Source organism: Haliotis rubra, unplaced genomic scaffold (genome assembly GCF_003918875.1).
Source record: "Haliotis rubra isolate DU_JTF1 unplaced genomic scaffold, ASM391887v1 Scf260, whole genome shotgun sequence".
Taxonomy (NCBI): domain Eukaryota; kingdom Metazoa; phylum Mollusca; class Gastropoda; order Lepetellida; family Haliotidae; genus Haliotis; species Haliotis rubra.
Window position 1 is genome coordinate 124312 of NW_025766670.1, and position 19112 is coordinate 143423.

The following is a 19112-nucleotide window of genomic DNA, read 5'->3' on the forward strand; positions in this document are numbered from 1 at the left end:
AAGGAATGGTGCATGTGCTTTTATTGATCCCTGGTTATTTTGTCCATGTTTTATGTTGTACATACTGTGAGACGTAAATAAGGTATCTGTCTGTCAATCTGTCTGCATCGTTAGCTGGTTCTGTTTTGAGTCCGAACATCGTGTGGTTACCCATCGTATTGCATCGTTAGCCGGGTCTGTTTTGATACTTGATTAGCGTTCGGGCTAGTTTAGACAAAGACCCTTGCGTAATTGTTTGCCTACGTTTGCATACGGATTTTACATGCGCCCGCGGCTTGACGCCTTTCACGCCAGTTTATGCTTGAATTACCGAGTAGAAGTTTTACTGTCACCTTTCCGACACCCTGTCCCCGTCCGCTCGCCGTACCACCATCCAAATGCCACTTGACCTGTCCTTAGGCCCCGTCCCTCTAAATATCACAGCCGGAGAGTGACGTTGTCTATTTTAAGTCTCTCTCCCTCGATAAGTTTCAACGATGCTCTGTTATGTTCCCGATGCCCTTTAACACAAGAGATGTGAAGTAAGGAGTAGACAGTTGGTTTGCAGTATAATACAGACACTGGGGAAGTAGTGTCATTATCGGACTCAAACGAAGACAGTGTGTCAGTGGACGTGTACGGCCGTTTTACGACTTTCACGAGTGACAATGTCGTAATGGATTCTATGCCGCACAGGAAGTTGACACCTAACGTTGATTACCGGGAAAGTAGGCGAGAGCCGATGACGTTGAACACCAGCGGGAACTCCTGGAGACCCTCGGGGGAACAAAGGAAGCTGCTGCCTGATTTACGCCAGAACTGGTGAGACGAAGCGATAATATACGGCTACGAGAAGATGGCTACTTGTAAGGATTGGCCTGAACAGTTGGTTGAGAAGGGTACACAGCTGGCCAGGAGAGGACAAGGCCGCGTGTGCTTGGTGTGGTCTGAGGTTATAAAATTGGTGTGCTGAAGATGAAATAGACTTTGAACGCAACAGGTTTAGACCCTCGTGCACATTCCTGAAAAATTAAGTGTCCCATTAGATTCGACGGTGACACGAGGATGTACACAACCGTCTGATACACCGTCTGGATAATTGCATTGCGTAATGTGGTAGGAATGTGTCGATGTTCAATAATGTATTCAACGCGTTTACACGTAATTGTGAATAACATGTTTGAAAATGTGTTTCCTAATGCCTCTGTTGTGTTTTATAACATGGTGTAATTGTCTACCTCGTGGGGTATTTATTGGGGTGGATCAGACATTAGTTGGAATAAAATCGTCCTCGTGCAAGCTTGGGGGTGGGGGGAGAGAACCTCCTTGTTGCTTAACAAACACCTCGTCAGCAGATTTCCGGGGTGATGTAATTTCACCTCGGAAATCTGCTGGCACCATACCACTCTGTTGCCTTTTGGTATCAAAGCTGTTTAAATGTTTGACTTTGATTGGGGTTATCTGAAATAAAAGTACACAGTTACGAATCCAAATTCCATGTTTATGTTTTGACAGCTCAATAATTACTCTTGTATAACAATACAACTTTCGGAGTTGTATTTGCACCATGAGTTCACCCCGTGCTCAGTTGTACTGTCCAATGTTGAGAGAGTCACCCTGCTACACTAGGCTGGGTATCAGGATCTTCACTGTCAGGGTTCCGCTGGTTAGATTCCTACACTCTACTCCTTCAGGTAAGTTTCAACAAATGTGTTCAGTTCTCCATCCAACCAGTCAGCCTTGTTCCTGAGAATGAAAAAAAATATGTGACAGCATGACATGAGAGACCATTTCACTGACAATCATATCTGCCATGACAGCAGGAGTGGCACTAGCACTTTTAGCCCTGGTCATTTTTGCTGAATGTGGTAATTTTCCTGAGAGTTAGCAGAATTTTAGGCTTTTCAGGGTTTGTATTCCTTACACATCATCATCTAAGAGAGCAAATTGTTAAATGGCCACTGATCTGGAGTGATTTGGCCTGTTTGGTTTCTTGCAAGAATGGTGATGTCAGCCAAGTTATTAAGGTAATTGGGGCTTGATTTGATGTGGTCAGAGATGGCTGATTTGCTGTCGAAATAAGTAACGGAAAACTGATGTTCTTTTACTCCCTCAAGCCTATCCCCGATTCGCACAGAAATTGGCATGACTGATCTAGAAGAGAAAGCTCTACAAAGTGCAACCTTCAAAAGTTCAAACCTACCTGCTGGTACCGGGAAGTGGATGATACTTTCGTCATTCTCCAACTTATCCATGATCCTTTTCAGTACCTCACTAATCTCAACACCCCGCATAAAATTCACCATGGAGACTCAGCAGAACGACCTACTATCTTTCCTTGACATCCTTGTGTCCCGAACCTCCTGCAACCAACTTCAGACCACCGTGCAAAGAAAACCTACCCATACAGATCAGTACATCCACTACAACTACAACCATCCTAGTTAAGACCGACATCATCTCTACATTGGCCACAAGAACGAAGAACATGTACTCAACAATCACTTATGAAATAAAAATTGTCATCCATAAAATGAGTCTATTTTGTATTTCTCAACTTCTAAATTGTCACTCAAAGAAGTTTTTAAAACTAAAAGTCCGTGAACTAAATCAGCCCAGCTTTACCATTGCTAGAAAAATGTTCCTCAGGTAAATGCATGGTATATAGTGTAAGTATGTACAACTCTTAACTTCTGTTCATATCCCCAAAGCACCGTTGATACCTTGCATGCAGTACAATCATACAGCTATTCCCTTGATGTAATGTTACCTGAGGGTGTCTGGGTGTTGTCCTCTTTTCCCTAGGCAATCTAAGTACTGTAAAATTATTGTCCTCCTGAGAGGGTACGTAAGTCCCAAAACATGCAAAGTAAATTTCAACTTTCCGTTTTTTAATCTTAGAATATGTGTAATTTTAACGTATGGCTAGATTTTTCTCAATTGCTAACAGCTGAGGGGATGATGTAAATCCAGCTAGGGCCCATGCAGGAAGCAAATGTACTGTAAGTCCCCATGGTCCCTAGTATGGTGATCTAACTTCAGTTGTTAGCGATCTATAGCCCATTTTTATATTGTGTTGTCCCCTCTAGTTAAAATGTTTTAGATTCAATTACTAGTTTTACATATATATCTGTGATAATCTAGTTATTTTACTGTCCTTTGTTGGCAGACTTTTATAATTTCACTTAAATTGTTGATATATTTATAACTTGCTTCAGTCACGATATGGCTGAAATATTGCCGATGTGACTTAAAATCTTAACTCACTCACTCACTCACCTAGGCAATCTGTCTATCCACTTTTGTTCTGGGGATGATGTAGCTAAGATGGATATTCAAAGACAAGTCCAGTATGGTGGTCAAGTCCTTTTCATTGTTGGCAAGAATTCTCACACAAAGGTCCTCAGATATTTCCTGGTGTACACACAACACTGATTCACAAATTTCCTGGAAGAACTTGTTGGATTCTTGTACAACTCTTAATGCTATGAGTTCATCTGAGCCATTCTCTCAATATACAGAAAGAACCTCTCAAGTCAACGGTGGGGCCCAGAATCGCGCTCCACTCACTGGATATGTGACAAAATAGAACTCATGGCAATTTTGGCTCCTCCCCCCCAAAATAATGTCCTACGTCATACAAAAATGACTCATATCCCATCTCAATAGTTAGTTACTTTCATTACCATATTTCCCGGACCTTTATGGTACCATCAAATACTCCCAGTATAAGATGACTTCAATTAGTTAGCTTTACGCCATTTACCAACCAAACATTTACACATCCAGCTAATATTTCAGACTGGTAGGCGCCAGAAGATACTAAATCAAATCATTTCAGATCCTCCGTGTGCCCCTTTATCGACGAACTGACCATCTTCATCCCAAATGTCCCAAATGTTTATCAACCTAATTGTGTAGAGACACGAGATTTGATTTTTCCTTCTCCAATTTGTAGAAATTATTATTCTCCACGAAAAGTTAATCAAGAAGAATTCGGTTACTCTGGTCAATGCACTTTCCAAGTACATTGACCCTTCCCAACTTCACTTCATATTTTCCTTAAATATTTTCAATTCTAAATATCCTGGTAATAGTAATTCATGTTTGATGGTATAAACCTACACATGTTCATTTGTCATCATTCACTTGATGCTCAGTTAATGAATTAATAACCGGCCTAATGAGTTGATTACCCAACGAAGCTTTCCCTTGAACATGTCTTATGTCTGGGGTAAATACTCAATCTGATAAATTACGGTCTAATGTGGCAAATGTATTGCATGTTATGCAATATGTACATGGAAGCACAGCAAGTGGAATCTTTAGATAATTTTTTAAAAATATAACATTGATCAAAGGTTTTACCAATAACAATTTGATTGATTAATTACTCTTATGTGGCACAACGAATTTGTCACAATGTTTAGCTCATGTTTGTAGACCAACTAATGCGTTTATTAGATAAATATAATGATAAGGACTCTCGTGTCCAAACAATTGGAAAGATAGGAATCGCAGACAATCGTGACAACAACATTCCCTTGGAAATAGAACAGGATGGTGCAGTGTTTACCGATCGCTCGTCAGTGATTCACCAATGGGTCGAAGATACAGCTTCAGCTCGCTTCGACGATAATTACTTGCACAAGGTCATGACCGAGCTCAACTACAACATGTTACGCAAGAGCTGACTACGACAACAGTGACTTAGATTCACCCATCACGCTCGGTGAGGTCGGGTGCGCGATTGCACGTGCGGAATGTGGTAAGGCTGCTGAACGAGATCTTCTGCCTGCAAAGGCTCTTTAGAATAAAACTTGTTTAGAATTGCAGATGGATAGAGCGTAACGATATTTTAGCACTGGAACAAGACGGATTATGAAGTAATCGCGGCACTCAGGAACATCTCTCATATGGAGATGTTGTGTGGAGCACACGTCACTTTGTATGTATGTGCGTGCGTGCGTGCGTGCGTGTAGTGTATGTGTGTGTATGTGTGTAGTGTATGTACGTGTGTACATATATATGCACTTTTGTATGTGTATGTACACATGTGTGAGTGCACGCGTATGTATGTGTGTGTGTGTGTGTGTGTGTGTGTCTGTATGTGTGTGTATGTGTATGTATGTATGTATGTATGTAAACATGAGTATGTTATTATATATGTACTATGTATAACTATTATTCACTTTTATATTATGTGTCATCAAGTATTAGTGTCTCGTATGCCAGCAAGGCCTGGTGCTGTTTTTAATGTAACTACATATTATATCTATATATTGTGTACCTCAGCATGTTCCTTTATCTGGATAGTGATGGATATATTTCACGAACAAGGTAACAGCCTGATATTATTGCTATAACTTTAGTCGGTTTCTATTTTAACATTTGTATGTTGCTTTTATTTATTTTTTGTTGCATTTAACAGAATCATTCCACTTCATTTAATTTGTCGCCATGAAGTTCTTCAATGTGCAACAGACAACTTGCACTAGGTCGCACTTAGGTCGCACTAAGCGAATGTGATTCACTTAAGCAACATATGAAATGTCTAGATACTAGATTCCTTTTGTCAATTCACCAAAAATGTTCGTATACGTTTTCATGAAGTGTATAAAAATATTATAATAAAATAATTATGCCAGGACTATAAAGCAAAATTATGTGGAAGTTCAAAATGTTTTGATTTGTTATTATAATAGTCAAGATGGAAATATTAATGTGTAAAAAGTTGACTATATTTTTCAATTAATTCCAAGACGAAACTGTATTTTGTCTTTGTTGATCAATCCAAGGATACTTCTTGTACTACCAATTGCACTTGAGGTTGGCGCAGCAAAGATCGCAACCCAGTTAACAATTCAGTGATACCGGGTACTCGCGTGAAAAATAACAAAGCATCAACCAGTTCCAGGGAATTGCTGTAGATCAGTACCCCTTTACCGTCAATCTGTAGGGGCGTAGCACAATTGGAGGAATAGCATATAACAATTACTGCCTCAAAATCAATACATTCTTGAGATTGTAACTCACTACAGATGTCCTTCTGCTGTGGGATTTATACTAGGCATACCACAGAGACTTCCACTTACTAGAGACATCATTCAGCTGTAAGATAGTCTATTCTGTTCTATCCAATATTGCAACAGCTAAGGCTTTGCCATCCTTCAATGTCAACACTAACCTCAGAGATTTGGACTTGCCAGAGATCTCCTCCAGCTGTGAGATGGTGACATTCAGCTTCGCGAGGTCCTCCTGCAGCTGGTGCTTGGTTCTCTCTACCTGTTGACACAGTCGGTCAAAGGCAGACCACAGCCTCCTGCAACACACAAGCACCATCATAACGAATGTCCCAGAAAGCCAACAATGTATCAACCTATGTGGCTGTTAACATGCCCAAACAGCAAGAAAGAGTGGTAGTTCAAGGGTTGTCATATTCCTACTAATACCATAATCTTGATGATATTATTTGGAATCAAATGACAAAACTATTCCATTCAAATGGAAGAGTTCAGAAAATACTCATGCCACAGCCATCTATTCAGTACCTTCCAGTTCCTTGTATAGCGACATGTTGAGTGAGTGAGTGAGCCATATAGCGATGAAAACAAGGTAATCATTTTAAAATATCTGTCGACAAAGGACATTTAAACTAGCTAGACTATCACAGACAGATATATTTAAAACTAGTAATTAAATCTAAAATACTTTAACTGTAGAGGACGATGCGATATAAAAAACAGCCTAAAGATCACCACCAACTGAAGGTAGATCACCATACCAGGGACCATGGAGACTTACAGTGCTTTTGCTACCTGCATGGACTGACATGTTGAGACTAGGACTACGTATTTAAGATGAACAATGAGTGGAGATATAGATTACTTAGTAAGGAGGTGCAATGTGTTGATAGTACTCTTACGAAGTAACAAACTATAATAGAAGCTACTCACGGCTTAACCATGTTGCTATAGTCAGATTTGAAGCATGTCAGTTGCCTCTTGACATAATTCTCATACTGCTGCTTGAAAGCCTTCTCTTTTGCCGCGTTCGTCCAGTGCAACCTTTTGTACACCTGTTCCGCTGCTGGTACTGCTACACTCCCAACCATCACAGAAGCCTTCAACAGACAATAATCGTACAAATGTACGGAAAAAAATACAGTACAAAAACTCAGTAAGCCTGTGCCATTCTAAAGTTATTAGGATCATTATAAGAATATTTCGTTTCAATTAAAATCAGTGCATAAATATATATCATCACTATCATTTCATCCAAGTTTATCATGTTGATGAAAGAGTAAGGAAGTGGAAATGTCTAAAGCAATCTCAAGACACATCTGTGGAGGGACAATAGCAGACATCTGTTCCTCAGACCTTTAACCATAAGTATATGAGTGAGGAAAGTATACCCCAGTCTACTACATGTTATATAATCTCTCTAGAAAATCAGGACTCACAACTCCTACTGCGCCAAGTCCAAGCCCCTGCAATGCCTGAAATGACAAGGACATAAATGTGGTTCCCACGATCGGCGTGCTTCATTGGAACTGGTTGCCTGACCCAACTATGGTCAGAGATGTAATACAATGGTTGAAATGGAGAGACTCAAAATCTTCTTTTGTGTTTTAACAAATGTTTCAACATTCTCCAAATATCTGAAATAAATTAACTACCAATAAGTTGACCTAGCTAAATGGGAGTCATGACTTTGGTATAAACTGTTACAACGAAAGAGAGGCACTAAGTGATGCCGAACTTCTACATTTTAACTTTCATGAATGACGCTTCATACAATGGAATATAAGGTTCTAAGATGTGGTGAGCGAGTGAGTATGGATTGGGCTAGTTATTGTACTCATAGAATTTTGATCTTGACTTTGTTTGGATATTAGCCACTTAGGTTTCAACACCCTACAATGTCAACAGCTGTCAAATCATTAACTCTCTATGAAGCTGGAAAATACACGTACGTTGCAGTTATTTCAGTGACAACTTACAATGGCTGCGGCGCATGCGACACCCCCTACTACTCCTCTTTCAAGCCGCGTAGGGAGGCTGGAGCAAAACCTGAACTCTAAGTTCTCTTCAAAGTTCTCATAAAGGTTCCGATTCCGACTGTCAAGGTTAACATCTGTGTCCGGAATGTGATTATGCAGCATTGCTATCGTCCTGTTTGGTAGAATGGATGGCAGTCTGTCTAAAAGTCAACAGAGAGAAAGCAAGTTTATGATGATGGAGTGATGATTCATTGAAATATTTGTGTGATTCTTTGTCAGTTTCCACTGTATAGGCTATTGCTGTTTGCAGCTAAAATCACTTGAAGGTTTTAGACTATTTGAGTCAGAACAAATATCATAAAACATAAAATGACTGTCACAAACAAGGGTGATTCTGGTTGTTTGAACTACGACAGATTAAATGAAAAACTGTTCCTTACTGAACAACATGAGGCAAAGGATACACTCGATATTTTCATTTTACTTCCAACACGCAAACATGTAATAGTCATTACATAACATCTTCAAATGATCAATGATACTCCTGAATTCTTGTAATTGGATTTGATGTTATACTGAGTAAGACACTGCTGGCAACTTTTCCTTGTATGTTGTGTTTACAGGCAATGGGATTAACTCCATTCCAACAGTCATATCACATCATATTAGCCTGCTGTGGTAAAACGAAGACGTTTACCCCAAGGAACCCAGGAGCATGCGTAACCTTTAAGTAGTAGTACAATGTGGGTTCTGCATCACATGCGGCTTAGAGGCTTATTTATGGGACTTAAGCCCCCCAGTCCCCCCTTAAAAAAAGGTGAGGGTGTAGCACAAACCATCCTTCGATGTGCTTTCAGGTTAGACCGAGCTTAACAACGGGGTTTGGATTCGATTTAAATGTAGCCGTAATATTCGGCGACGACTTTATGGAGTGGGTCTGCCATGATCTCACTGAAGTAGATTAAGGAGTACGGGACATCGCATTCTCGGGTCTCGAAGGTATAATCGATTAACGTATCGATGAGGCTTTGTAACCGTTCGGTACCCATGAGACCTTAACTATCATACAGGCTGGTGAATTTCCCTCGACTGATCACTCGACGCAGGGCAGTGTAAATATCGAGGCCCTGGATGTCCACCCCGACGCGTCTGAACAACGGTTTCTCGATAAATCTCAACATGTAGGAGAAACATAAAATGAATCTTTAATAAGGGGGCAATACCGTGTCATGAGGGATGATTTGTAATTCCTCTCAGACGAATCCCCTACCTGGCCCGTCTTGCAAGTAATACAGATTCGGTTTGTTGTCTTTGATGTCCACTCGGTCGATGTGGTTTGTTTTCATTGACCATATGGGGTTTGTGGCACGGCGTTTGTCCCCGCCTTCGAGTTCACCGGGCTGGTACAGATACCTCACGACGACTCGGTCCGGTAGTTTTTTCTCTTTCCCACGATGCGATGGTGCAGCCGATTTGGTGGTCACGGATTTCATTCGAATGGCTTCGATGGGTCTTTTATCGAGGAGTCGAGTGACTTCATTGTTGATCGCCAACACCTCTCACGGTAAGCGTACGACCCATTCCAACGATCGTTTTTCTGGGTTGACCATCTCTCGGGGATACTGATGTCTGAACAAATGCTCAGCGAAAGTCCTGTTGAATCCTTCGACGATGGCTTGGCTTCGGTGAGCTCCGGCCATGCCCCATCTCACCTGGACTTTATGCTTCGATAACAGCTGCGACACGGCTCCTATGAACTCGCGTCCGGGATCGACTTGTAATTCGGTCGACCAGGTCAAGTGACTGCGTTTGTAGATACGTTCTAAGGCCTTAGCGACTTGACTCTATTCTTTGGTCGTTAACTGTTCCGCTTCCTTGTAGCGACTGGCAACATCCACGATGGTCAGGGTGTACTTGTACGTTTTGTTTCTCACCCTGTCGTGCGGGAAAAACAGGAGGTCGGCTTGATGGGTACGATTGGGTATGGAAATGTCAAACTTTCTTCTCGGGATGTATCGGGGAGCGGGCAGGTATAGTGGCCAGATGGCTTGCCTTTTAAGCCAAGCTTTGGCGGTATCCTCGGAGACGCGAGAGGCTTTGGCTAGCTTCGGGATGGCGCCCACACCTTTCCAGTAACCCCGGGGCTGTAGTAAACCTTCTCCATGATGTATACATGCAATTATCCATTCAATAGTCTGTCTACACCTCGACGCATAAAGTGGAGATATATTTATTGGGTGTCTTTGATTGAATTGCAGCACTCGGTGTACTTTTGTCAGCTTCATGCCAAGTGACAGGTACAGTTGCAGATTCCGTACTTGGTCTTGTGCATCAAGTTTGGAACGAGTTTTTCCACGTTAGCTAGCTTATTTTTCCCAAGCAACGTTAGCTGATAGTCCGGTATCCAGTCTCGGTGCTCCATCAACCGTTTGGAGCCAGGGGATAGCCGTTGTGAGCAGAGTGCAATGCCTCGGGATACTCCAGATCCACTTCGAGGATGTAGCCTTCGTTCGAATCCGGCGCGATGCTCGTGATATCGATCTCATCGTCCAACCACTCAAACCCACCTGTAGGCAGAGACTGGGTCATGGCCCAGCCGTGCAGGTTGTTGGCGTCGAGATACAGGAGATGGTTGGTGGGCTTGCTCGAGACGTAGCCTTCCACGTAGTTGTTCTTGGCTTTCGCGTACAGTTTGGAGACCATGGAAATCCCACCACGCATGCCTTTTTCGATGAACAGGTGCATGTCGTAATCCGTGAGCAATTCAAATTTGACTACGGTTTTCTTCAAGAGCGCATCCCAAGAGAGACCAGGGCTGGTGTAGTACCAGGTGGGGTAGAGTTGATACTGTTTCAAACACGTCGTTCTGAACGTCTTGAACACGTCAGCCAGCAGGAGCACGTCCGTTTTCAAGTACAGGTTGTGGTAGTCGCCCAGATTCTCGCAACCCAGGTATCGTTGGCCTTGACCAAACTTTCGAGCAATGACAGGAGGAACTGAGCGCTATCGATAAATCTCAGACTGTTGAGCGAGAATAAAATGTATTTCTCCATGTTGTTGGGAATCCACTTGATATTGCCATCGATGTTCGAGATGGCCTGCATGATCAAGTGAGCATCGTACCCTCTCAAATTGTTGATTTTGTGTGGATCGATTCTAAGTTTTAAGTTGCACGCGTTGTGAGCGGCACCTCAGTAGCTGCCGGTGATGTGACAATGATCTCTCATGACATCCCCGTTCAGGGGTTTGTTGCACACGTGGTAATACTAAGATTGCTTGTGAGCGAGTTCATCCTCCGGCGTCATTTTCATGGGAGCAGGATTCGACGCTTCCCTGATGTTTTTCTCTTCGCGTTGTACGAACGCGAGAAACGTTTCAGCTGCGTCGGGACCTCGGTTGATCACTGGAGTCTCCATTTCACCATCGCATCGAACGACAACGTAACCGAACCCAGGCTTGGTGTTGTTGTGTTTTGTATGTAAAACTTTTTTCCGGGGATGGCGCGATGTGGTCGACCCATTTGATGAGGGCTTCGAAGTCGGCGTAAATGACGTTGATGTTTGTGGTTGATGAATTTTAAGATGTTTTCATGTTCTCGAGGCATGTCGATTCGGATCGCCGTCACGGCAATCCTCCCGGTGCGCTTGCAGCAGGTCGGCTCGCGTAAAGCCGTGCAGACATTGTTCACAGAAATGTTTCTTTTCTCTGTGCGATTGATCGTAAAACAGTCTGCTCAGACTTTCAATATGTGTATAGTGATACTTATCCTCTTTTTCGGTCATAAATAAATTGATTCTGCACACATCATCGGGCATGGAGCTGATTCGGTGTACGATGGTCGTATTGCCTTCGTGGCCGAAGACGTTGAAGGCTAAATGGTTTAGTTTTTCATATCGGGTCCAGTAGGAAATGGGTGTGGGTTTAACTAAGCCATTCCAGTTAAGCCCATCGTCTTCAGGGTAGCTTGAAGGTCTGTTCTTTTTTAATAGCTACTGGAAATAAGCCAGCTCTCACCAAATATACTGCACAAGCATCGTCTTTATTGTTTAATGTTAGTAATGGCTTTTTTATTTCTGTAGTAAGGTGGCAAGTCTAGGAACGATCCGCCTTTGAACGGTACGTAGTTCGCTACGTCCAAATAGATGGTGTTGACACTTCCCACCACCCACCCGGAGCCCCTGTGCGTCCATCGTTCCAGGGATTCTTGTATTTTTTGTAGCGAGGTACAGAGGGTCAAAGGGATCGAGTCGGATTGAAGTACGACTTCCTGCTCGCCTCTGAAATATGGCTCGATGGACTCGGTATTGCCATCCGTCTGCTGTTTGTTGAGCGACATGTGGATGGTCAACTGGTATTTGATACGTTTTAAATCATCCAACTCTTCTTCAACTTTGTCGGCAATCAGGGGTTTGATGCTGTTGACGTCAATGTTAGACTAGACGATCATTTTCCAGCCTCTCATATACTTACCCACGAATCTGTCGGCACGAATCTCAACTCGACCAGCTCGGTGTCTTCCAGCAAGGTGAGCAGTTGGGCTTTCCTCATGCGAGAATAACCCTTCAATCCCCGTTCTTCAGCTCGGCGTTTGAGGTCTCGCACGGTAGGGGGTTTGACATAATTCATGTCGAGTAAGGTGAGCAGTTGGGGTTTCCTCATGCGAGAATAACCCTTCAATCCCCGTTCTTCAGCTCGGAGTTTCAGGTCTCGCACGGTAGGGGGTTTGACATATTTTATGTCGAGCAAGGTGAGCAGTTGGGCTTTCCTCATGCGCGAATAACGCTTCAATCCCTGTTCTTCAGCTCGGAGTTTGAGGTCTCGCACGGTAGGGGGTTTGACATATTTTATGTCGAGCAAGGTGAGCAGTTGGGGTTTCCTCATGCGCGAATAACCCACCAATCCACGACTTTTAGCGAGAGCTTTGAGTTCGCGGATGGTAGTCATGATTGCTATATCCCTCTGCAAAGTCAAATGTCTAATTGATTTACTATATCCACATGCAAAGTCAAATGTCTAATTGAATTGCTATATCCACATGCAAAGTCACATGTCTAATTGTTTGTTGTTTTCAAAGGGAGATAACTCCATCAGCCTTCTCTCTTTTGAACTGAAGCGCTCATAATTTTTAATTTTTTTAAATTTTTATTCTGAGGAGTCGGTTACGCTCGTTGAGATAATCTTTCTTTTTGTCGTAATTCAGTCTGCTCCGTGGGCTTTACATCGCCGATAATCACAACAATCCCGCACACTTCGCACGTGTAGTTCTCAAAACCCTTTCAGATGGACATTATGTGTATGACGCAGTACCCCTCAGTCTTGCATTTCTTGTCGCAGGTCTTGGCTTTTCCCAGAAGCACATATTAACAATGATACGGAGCGGGTCTCATCTTCGCTATATGCACTTAGATACATTTTAGTCTAATTGCTTGGAAATCATTACGGTGGCGGCTAATCCTAAGGCCACAAAAATCAGCTCCTGGTTTTGTTGTGACTTGGAAGGGGTGTAATACTGAGAGAGGGTGGGTTCGCCGATGAGCAGGAAGTATTGTTGCATAGCGTAGTCAACGTCCTTGAACGTTGGAACGGTGTGCTTGAACGTTGGAGTTGGGTGTTGATGAAATCGATTCTTTCCATGCTTTATTTCGCGTACTTGGCTTGTGTAGCCTGCAGTTGCTCCATGGCTAAATTGTGACGTTTCCGTTCCGCTTTGACTCCGGCAGCATTGGATGTGCGTAATTGGGAATTCACTTTTATTACATGTAATAATATAAAATATGGCTTATTCCTGCAGTTTTCATGAATAAGTATGTCACATGCAAGAGGCATTATTTATGTCAACAACAAGAACTCTAACAGAACAAAAGATTGGTGAAATAGTAAGTACACTCATGGGGATCCTTCGGTACAGAAGAAATTGAAAAAAGTAGTAGTAAAATCCTTCCTAAATTTCCACTCATGGGGATCCTTCGGAAAAGATGAAATTGAAAGAAGTAGTAGTAAAATCCTTCCTAAATTTCCACAAATGTACAAGCCTTGGAAATATCATCTTTACAATTTTGGAAATGTTTGGAAATCACCATTTTTTTCTTGTGTATTATTTCTTGTTATTATGATTGCATTCATACTAATAGCTAAAAAAACAATTTAGAAGAATGACCATTTGTTTTCATAATAATGAAGTAAAAATGACTTCATCTTTGTTCATCAGTCTATACTTATACCATCAATCGCGCATGCGGGTGGCACAGCAGAGGTCACGAACCAGTCACGAATTCTGGGATATCATCCGAGTACTCACGGGAGAAAACAATAACAAAACCAACAACCAGTCCATGGAAATTGCTCTGGATCAGTGCCCCTTTAAGAATGCCGATCAAACAAGCATTGGATTACGATTGGCGTTGTGTTCTCAATGAAGGCTTTAGCATTTTCTATACAAATATAAATTCCTTGGTCGCCACAGAGACATCAAAAGCTGAACATGCAGATGTCGCTTCAAGCCTTTTAAGAATCACATTAAACAACAGGCGACTGCAGATTTGAAAACTCTTTTCAAACGGTTACGGCTCATGACATCGACCTTTGGTCCAGTCCTCACGGATGAGTGAAGAATAAAGATCGACGTTCCAGACGTTCCGTCCGTTTCGATAAATTAGCAATAAACATTGGATTATAGAGACAATGATGGACCTACATGTTGTTAGAAGAGGACAATCCGTTACAGTCTGTCTGTCGATAAAAATCCAAAGGTCGGCTTCCTGAGCCGACACCTTCTCCAACTATTGTCATATAAGTGGTAATAATTCCTGAGCATTAGAGATCAGATTGGCTTGCTTAGTTTGGAATTTAATGCTTTTCATAAACTAGAATCTCATAAACTATTTGTCTCTGGAATCATCTGTGACATGAACTTGTGTACTGATTTCTCTAGAAATTATTTAACGTGATCTAAAATGAACAATGCATTAAAGCTTTAGTCACCTTTTATTGTAAATGACCAAATTAATAAGATACACTATGGTTTATCTAAGAAGGATTTCATTTGTTTTTTTTCTGCCTCAGTCCGCCCATGTGTGGACAACATAACCAATTATCTATTAACAAATTCATGATATTTCGTGAACACACCAATTGATTAACACCGTGGCCAAACGGCCGATCCCTTGTGGCAGGTGTTAATTAGAATTTAGAGGGTACCAACCAAAGAGTGGCAAGGGTTCACTTTTATTACATGTAATAAACCCTGTCCAGTCAGTCAGTGGGTCTGGTAAACTTTTATTAAATCCATGTAACGTAATTTCTGTTTATATGTGGGTAGCAAGTAAAACATACACTTAAAACGGTATTTGGGATAATGCTAGCCATACTAGGGGCAAATACAACAGCCAATATAAATTTTTGACACTTAGAACAAGAAGGATGCAGATGAGTGAAGTTATACTATTATATAGAATTGGATCCAAGGTGATCGCATAGGACGGCGAATAGAAAACACTAACTTTAGACATGATCCAAACTTTCAAAAGTGTATCTCTTCAAGCGTCAAATGCAGTAACATTATTATAAAGCACAAATGGATAATATAAAATATGGCTTATTCCTGCAGTTTTCATGAATAAATATGTCACATGCAAGATGCATTATTTATGTCAACAACAAGAACTCTAACAGAACAAAAGATTCGTGAAATAGTAAGTCCATACACTCATGGGGATCCTTCGGAAAAGAAGAAATTGAAAGAAGTAGCAGTAAAATCCTTCCTAAATTTCCAAAACTTTACAAGCCTTGGAAATATCATCTTTACAATTTTGGAAATTTTTGGAAATCACCATTTTTTTCTTGTGTATTATTGAAAAAGGTATGAAAGACAAACCTTTCAGTAAGACAAAAGTTATGTCTAGAAGGTTTAATAAACTGTTTTGATAAAGTAAACATGTCATCACCTACAATTAACACTTCAAATTAAGCTCGTTAAGATCTAGCCCAGGGTAAGCATCCAAACATCCAGTAAATGTGCCAACAAGATTAGAACGAGTTGAAATAGGATTACCAGGATTAAGTACTCCCCCCCCTGTCTGGTCATTTCAGTGATTGTTGTAGGACACACCCCACTCTATACATTCATTGGCTACTATAGGGCACACCCATTTTGTATCATTCAGCGAATCATAATCTTTCTATTGTTTCAGTTTTAGATAAATAGTCACCAATTTTAAAATGCTTGTCAGTAGGGTTTAGACTCCCAACACAGATCAGCTCTAGCCCTCAGCGAGGGTTGTACCAACTCTCTGTGACTGCCCCGTTCCATTCTTGTAAATAAAATAGTGATAAACTTCTTGTGACATCGGAGTCTTTGTTAAGTTAATTCCCCCAGGCAGACCAGCACACAACTTGGATAAGGGGCTTCACCGGAACCCTCACCTGGACCCAAGAACCAATACTATCCCACCTAACAGTGAGGTCATACTGAGAGGGTATCTAGATAAGCCCCTTACTTATAATGCACCACACTCTAACCCATCCATGGGGCAGTAGTACCCAACGACCTGGATATTGCACCTGGTTTAGGCAGTTACCATCACCCCCCAACCCCCTCATGCCATAGTTTGTGAAGTGCAACCTGTCAGTATCCAGGATATACCGATACTTAAGAGCACCAAGGGAGAAGACAAAATGGACTTTGACCAAGCAGCTGTCACCCCTGAAGAAATAACCCAGAATAACAATATATTGTTCATGATTTTCTGGACATCTTCTCTACCAGATATACTGATGTTGGCTTTACTGATCAAGTCGCCCATTCGGTTGAACTCATGTCAGAACATCCCTTCAAACAACGACATAGGCAGATACCACCAGCCACATGTCAAGAAGTGAGAGACCATCTTCAGCAGTTGTTATCACATGGGATTATCCGGACGTCACACTCCCCATGGTCTTCCAGTGTGGTGCTTGATCGCAAAAAGGACGGACGTCTGAGGATGTGTGTAGACAACCGACATTTGAACAAGCAAACAATTAAGGATAATTATTCTTTGCCACACTTAGAAGAACTGCTGGATGCCTTTAAAGGATCCTAGTACTTTACAATTTTAAGAGTGGATATCACCAGATTGAAGTGACAGAAGAGCACAAGGAGAGGCAGCATTTACAATTGGGCCCTTTGGTTTTTTTAAAATATAATCAGATGCCTTTTGAACTATGAAACAGCCCTGCCACCTACCAGTGTTTAATGAGTGAATGTTTTGATGGATTACATCTCATGATTTGTCTCATCTATTTTGATGACATTATCATCTTTTTTGACACATATGAGGAGTATCTGGATTAGGGAATGTGGCCTCAAACACCAGTCAAGTGTTCCTACTTTAAGGGGCATCACGATTTGGGGCCATGTAGTGTCATCCAAGGGAATCGAGACGGACCCTGGTACAGTGCAGAAAATAAAAAAACTGGCCTAGACCAACCACTCCAGTAGAAGTGAGACAGTTCCTGGGTTTCGCAGGATATTATCATAATTTTGTGAAGGACTTTGCTAAGGTAGCTAAGCCCTTTTCCTGTATGATGCCAAATCCAAGAGGCAGATAGCCCAAGTCCAGCCTTGGAGTTGTGTTGAGCAAGAGGAAGCATTCCAAGTGCTAAAGAGCCAACTTGTCCTCATCCCCAGTTTTGGATTACCCAAAATACCCATGACCATTTGAACTTGATGCCAGCAGGATCAAGGAGCTGTCCTTTATCGGGAAAATGATGGGAAGAAGCAGGTGATTAGCTATGGCAGCAGAGAATTGAGTAAGTCAGAAAAGAATTATTCTGCCCATTGCCTTGAATTCCTATCCTTGAAATGAGGCCGTGACAGATAAATTCCATGACTACCTTTATGGGAATTCTTTCGATGTCTTCACTGAAAACAACCCTCTAACATATGTCTTAACGTCAGAAAACTTGATGCCATCGTTGGCTTGCTTCATTAGCAGCCTACAACCTTGATATTGTCTGTAGACCGGGCCAGAACAATGCTAATGCTGATGGACTATCAAGATTACCAGGTCTTTATTTCAACAAAAACCTGGATCAAGAGGTGATAACAAAAGACTCAATAAAAGCAGTTTCTAACACAATACAAATACAACCCTACATAGAATCATAGTGTATGTCTGCTGAGATTGTAGATATAAAACCGGACCAGGTACAAGACTTAAGGAGAGACTGGAAGATGGTTCAGTAACAGGATGAGACCCTGCGACCCTGGATTGACTGTGTGAGGCAGAAGCATAAGCCGAGATGTGATGAAATTCCCCTTTCAAGCTGCAACTCTATCTTTCATAGAGTATTTGACAGCCTTTTTCTGGACAGAGGGGTACTCCACCATAAGGTTGTGATCAAAGAGTCAAGATTTCAGCTAGTCATAACGGCCTTATTGCTTGCCACACTGATGTGGGACATCCTGGTCGAGACAGAATTATATCTCTTTTGTGGGATCAATTTGTTTGGCAAGGGATGTCCAGGGATGTGGAAGCCTGGATTGGTGGCTGCAATAGATGTTATTTATTATTATGTTTTACAGATTAAAGATAGTATGCAGCAGATAGGGTTCGGGTGAGCCTGGCACAGTCAGGCTGGTAAGGCTCATCATCAGCTCGGGGCCCTTGTCCCCTCTCCAAGCAGCCCAGATAGCGAATGAGACTTCTCCCAGGAAACACTGCCTAGTCGAACCCACCAAGAACCTTCCATAGAATATGTAAACTCCCCAACACTGCAGCCTTCTGCATTACCCAGAGTGTTAGAAGGGCATTGCTCCCAGTGGCGAACATCTGCACCAAGAGATCAGGAAGTACCAAACCAAGGGCACCAAGAACAATGGGGAGTCTGACGACAGTGTATTTGAGATGCAAGCAAGACATTTCAAAGGCAAGGTCCTCATATTTATCATGCTTTTCCTGAATCTTGCCAATCACGTTGCTGTCAAAAGGGACAGACAATTCAATGATATAAATAAATTCATTAGCTTTATCAAAAAGGAAAAGATCAGGTTTGTTTGCAGGAATTCTTCTGGGGCTATAAATGGGCCTATTCCAAAGAGGTTTGAAAGCATCATTTTCCTTGACGCCCTTGACATGTTCAGGGTCATGCC

At 41.9% G+C, this 19112-nt stretch overlaps 1 protein-coding gene across 1 annotated transcript in view; it reads right to left on the minus strand.

Annotated features, from left to right (window-relative positions):
* Window positions 1–593: 593 nt before the first annotated feature.
* Window positions 594–19112, minus strand: part of LOC124280109 (mitofusin-2-like) — a 357012-nt gene continuing 338493 nt past the window's right edge. The window contains exons 14-19 of the mRNA XM_046716000.1: window positions 7982–8181; window positions 7927–7937; window positions 7442–7520; window positions 6936–7102; window positions 6167–6301; window positions 594–1725 (exon numbers count right to left, since the gene is read on the minus strand). Of these exons, the coding sequence (XP_046571956.1) occupies window positions 1662–1725; window positions 6167–6301; window positions 6936–7102; window positions 7442–7520; window positions 7927–7937; window positions 7982–8181 (656 nt within the window). The 3' untranslated portion in view covers window positions 594–1661. The remainder of the gene's footprint in view (window positions 1726–6166; window positions 6302–6935; window positions 7103–7441; window positions 7521–7926; window positions 7938–7981; window positions 8182–19112) is intronic.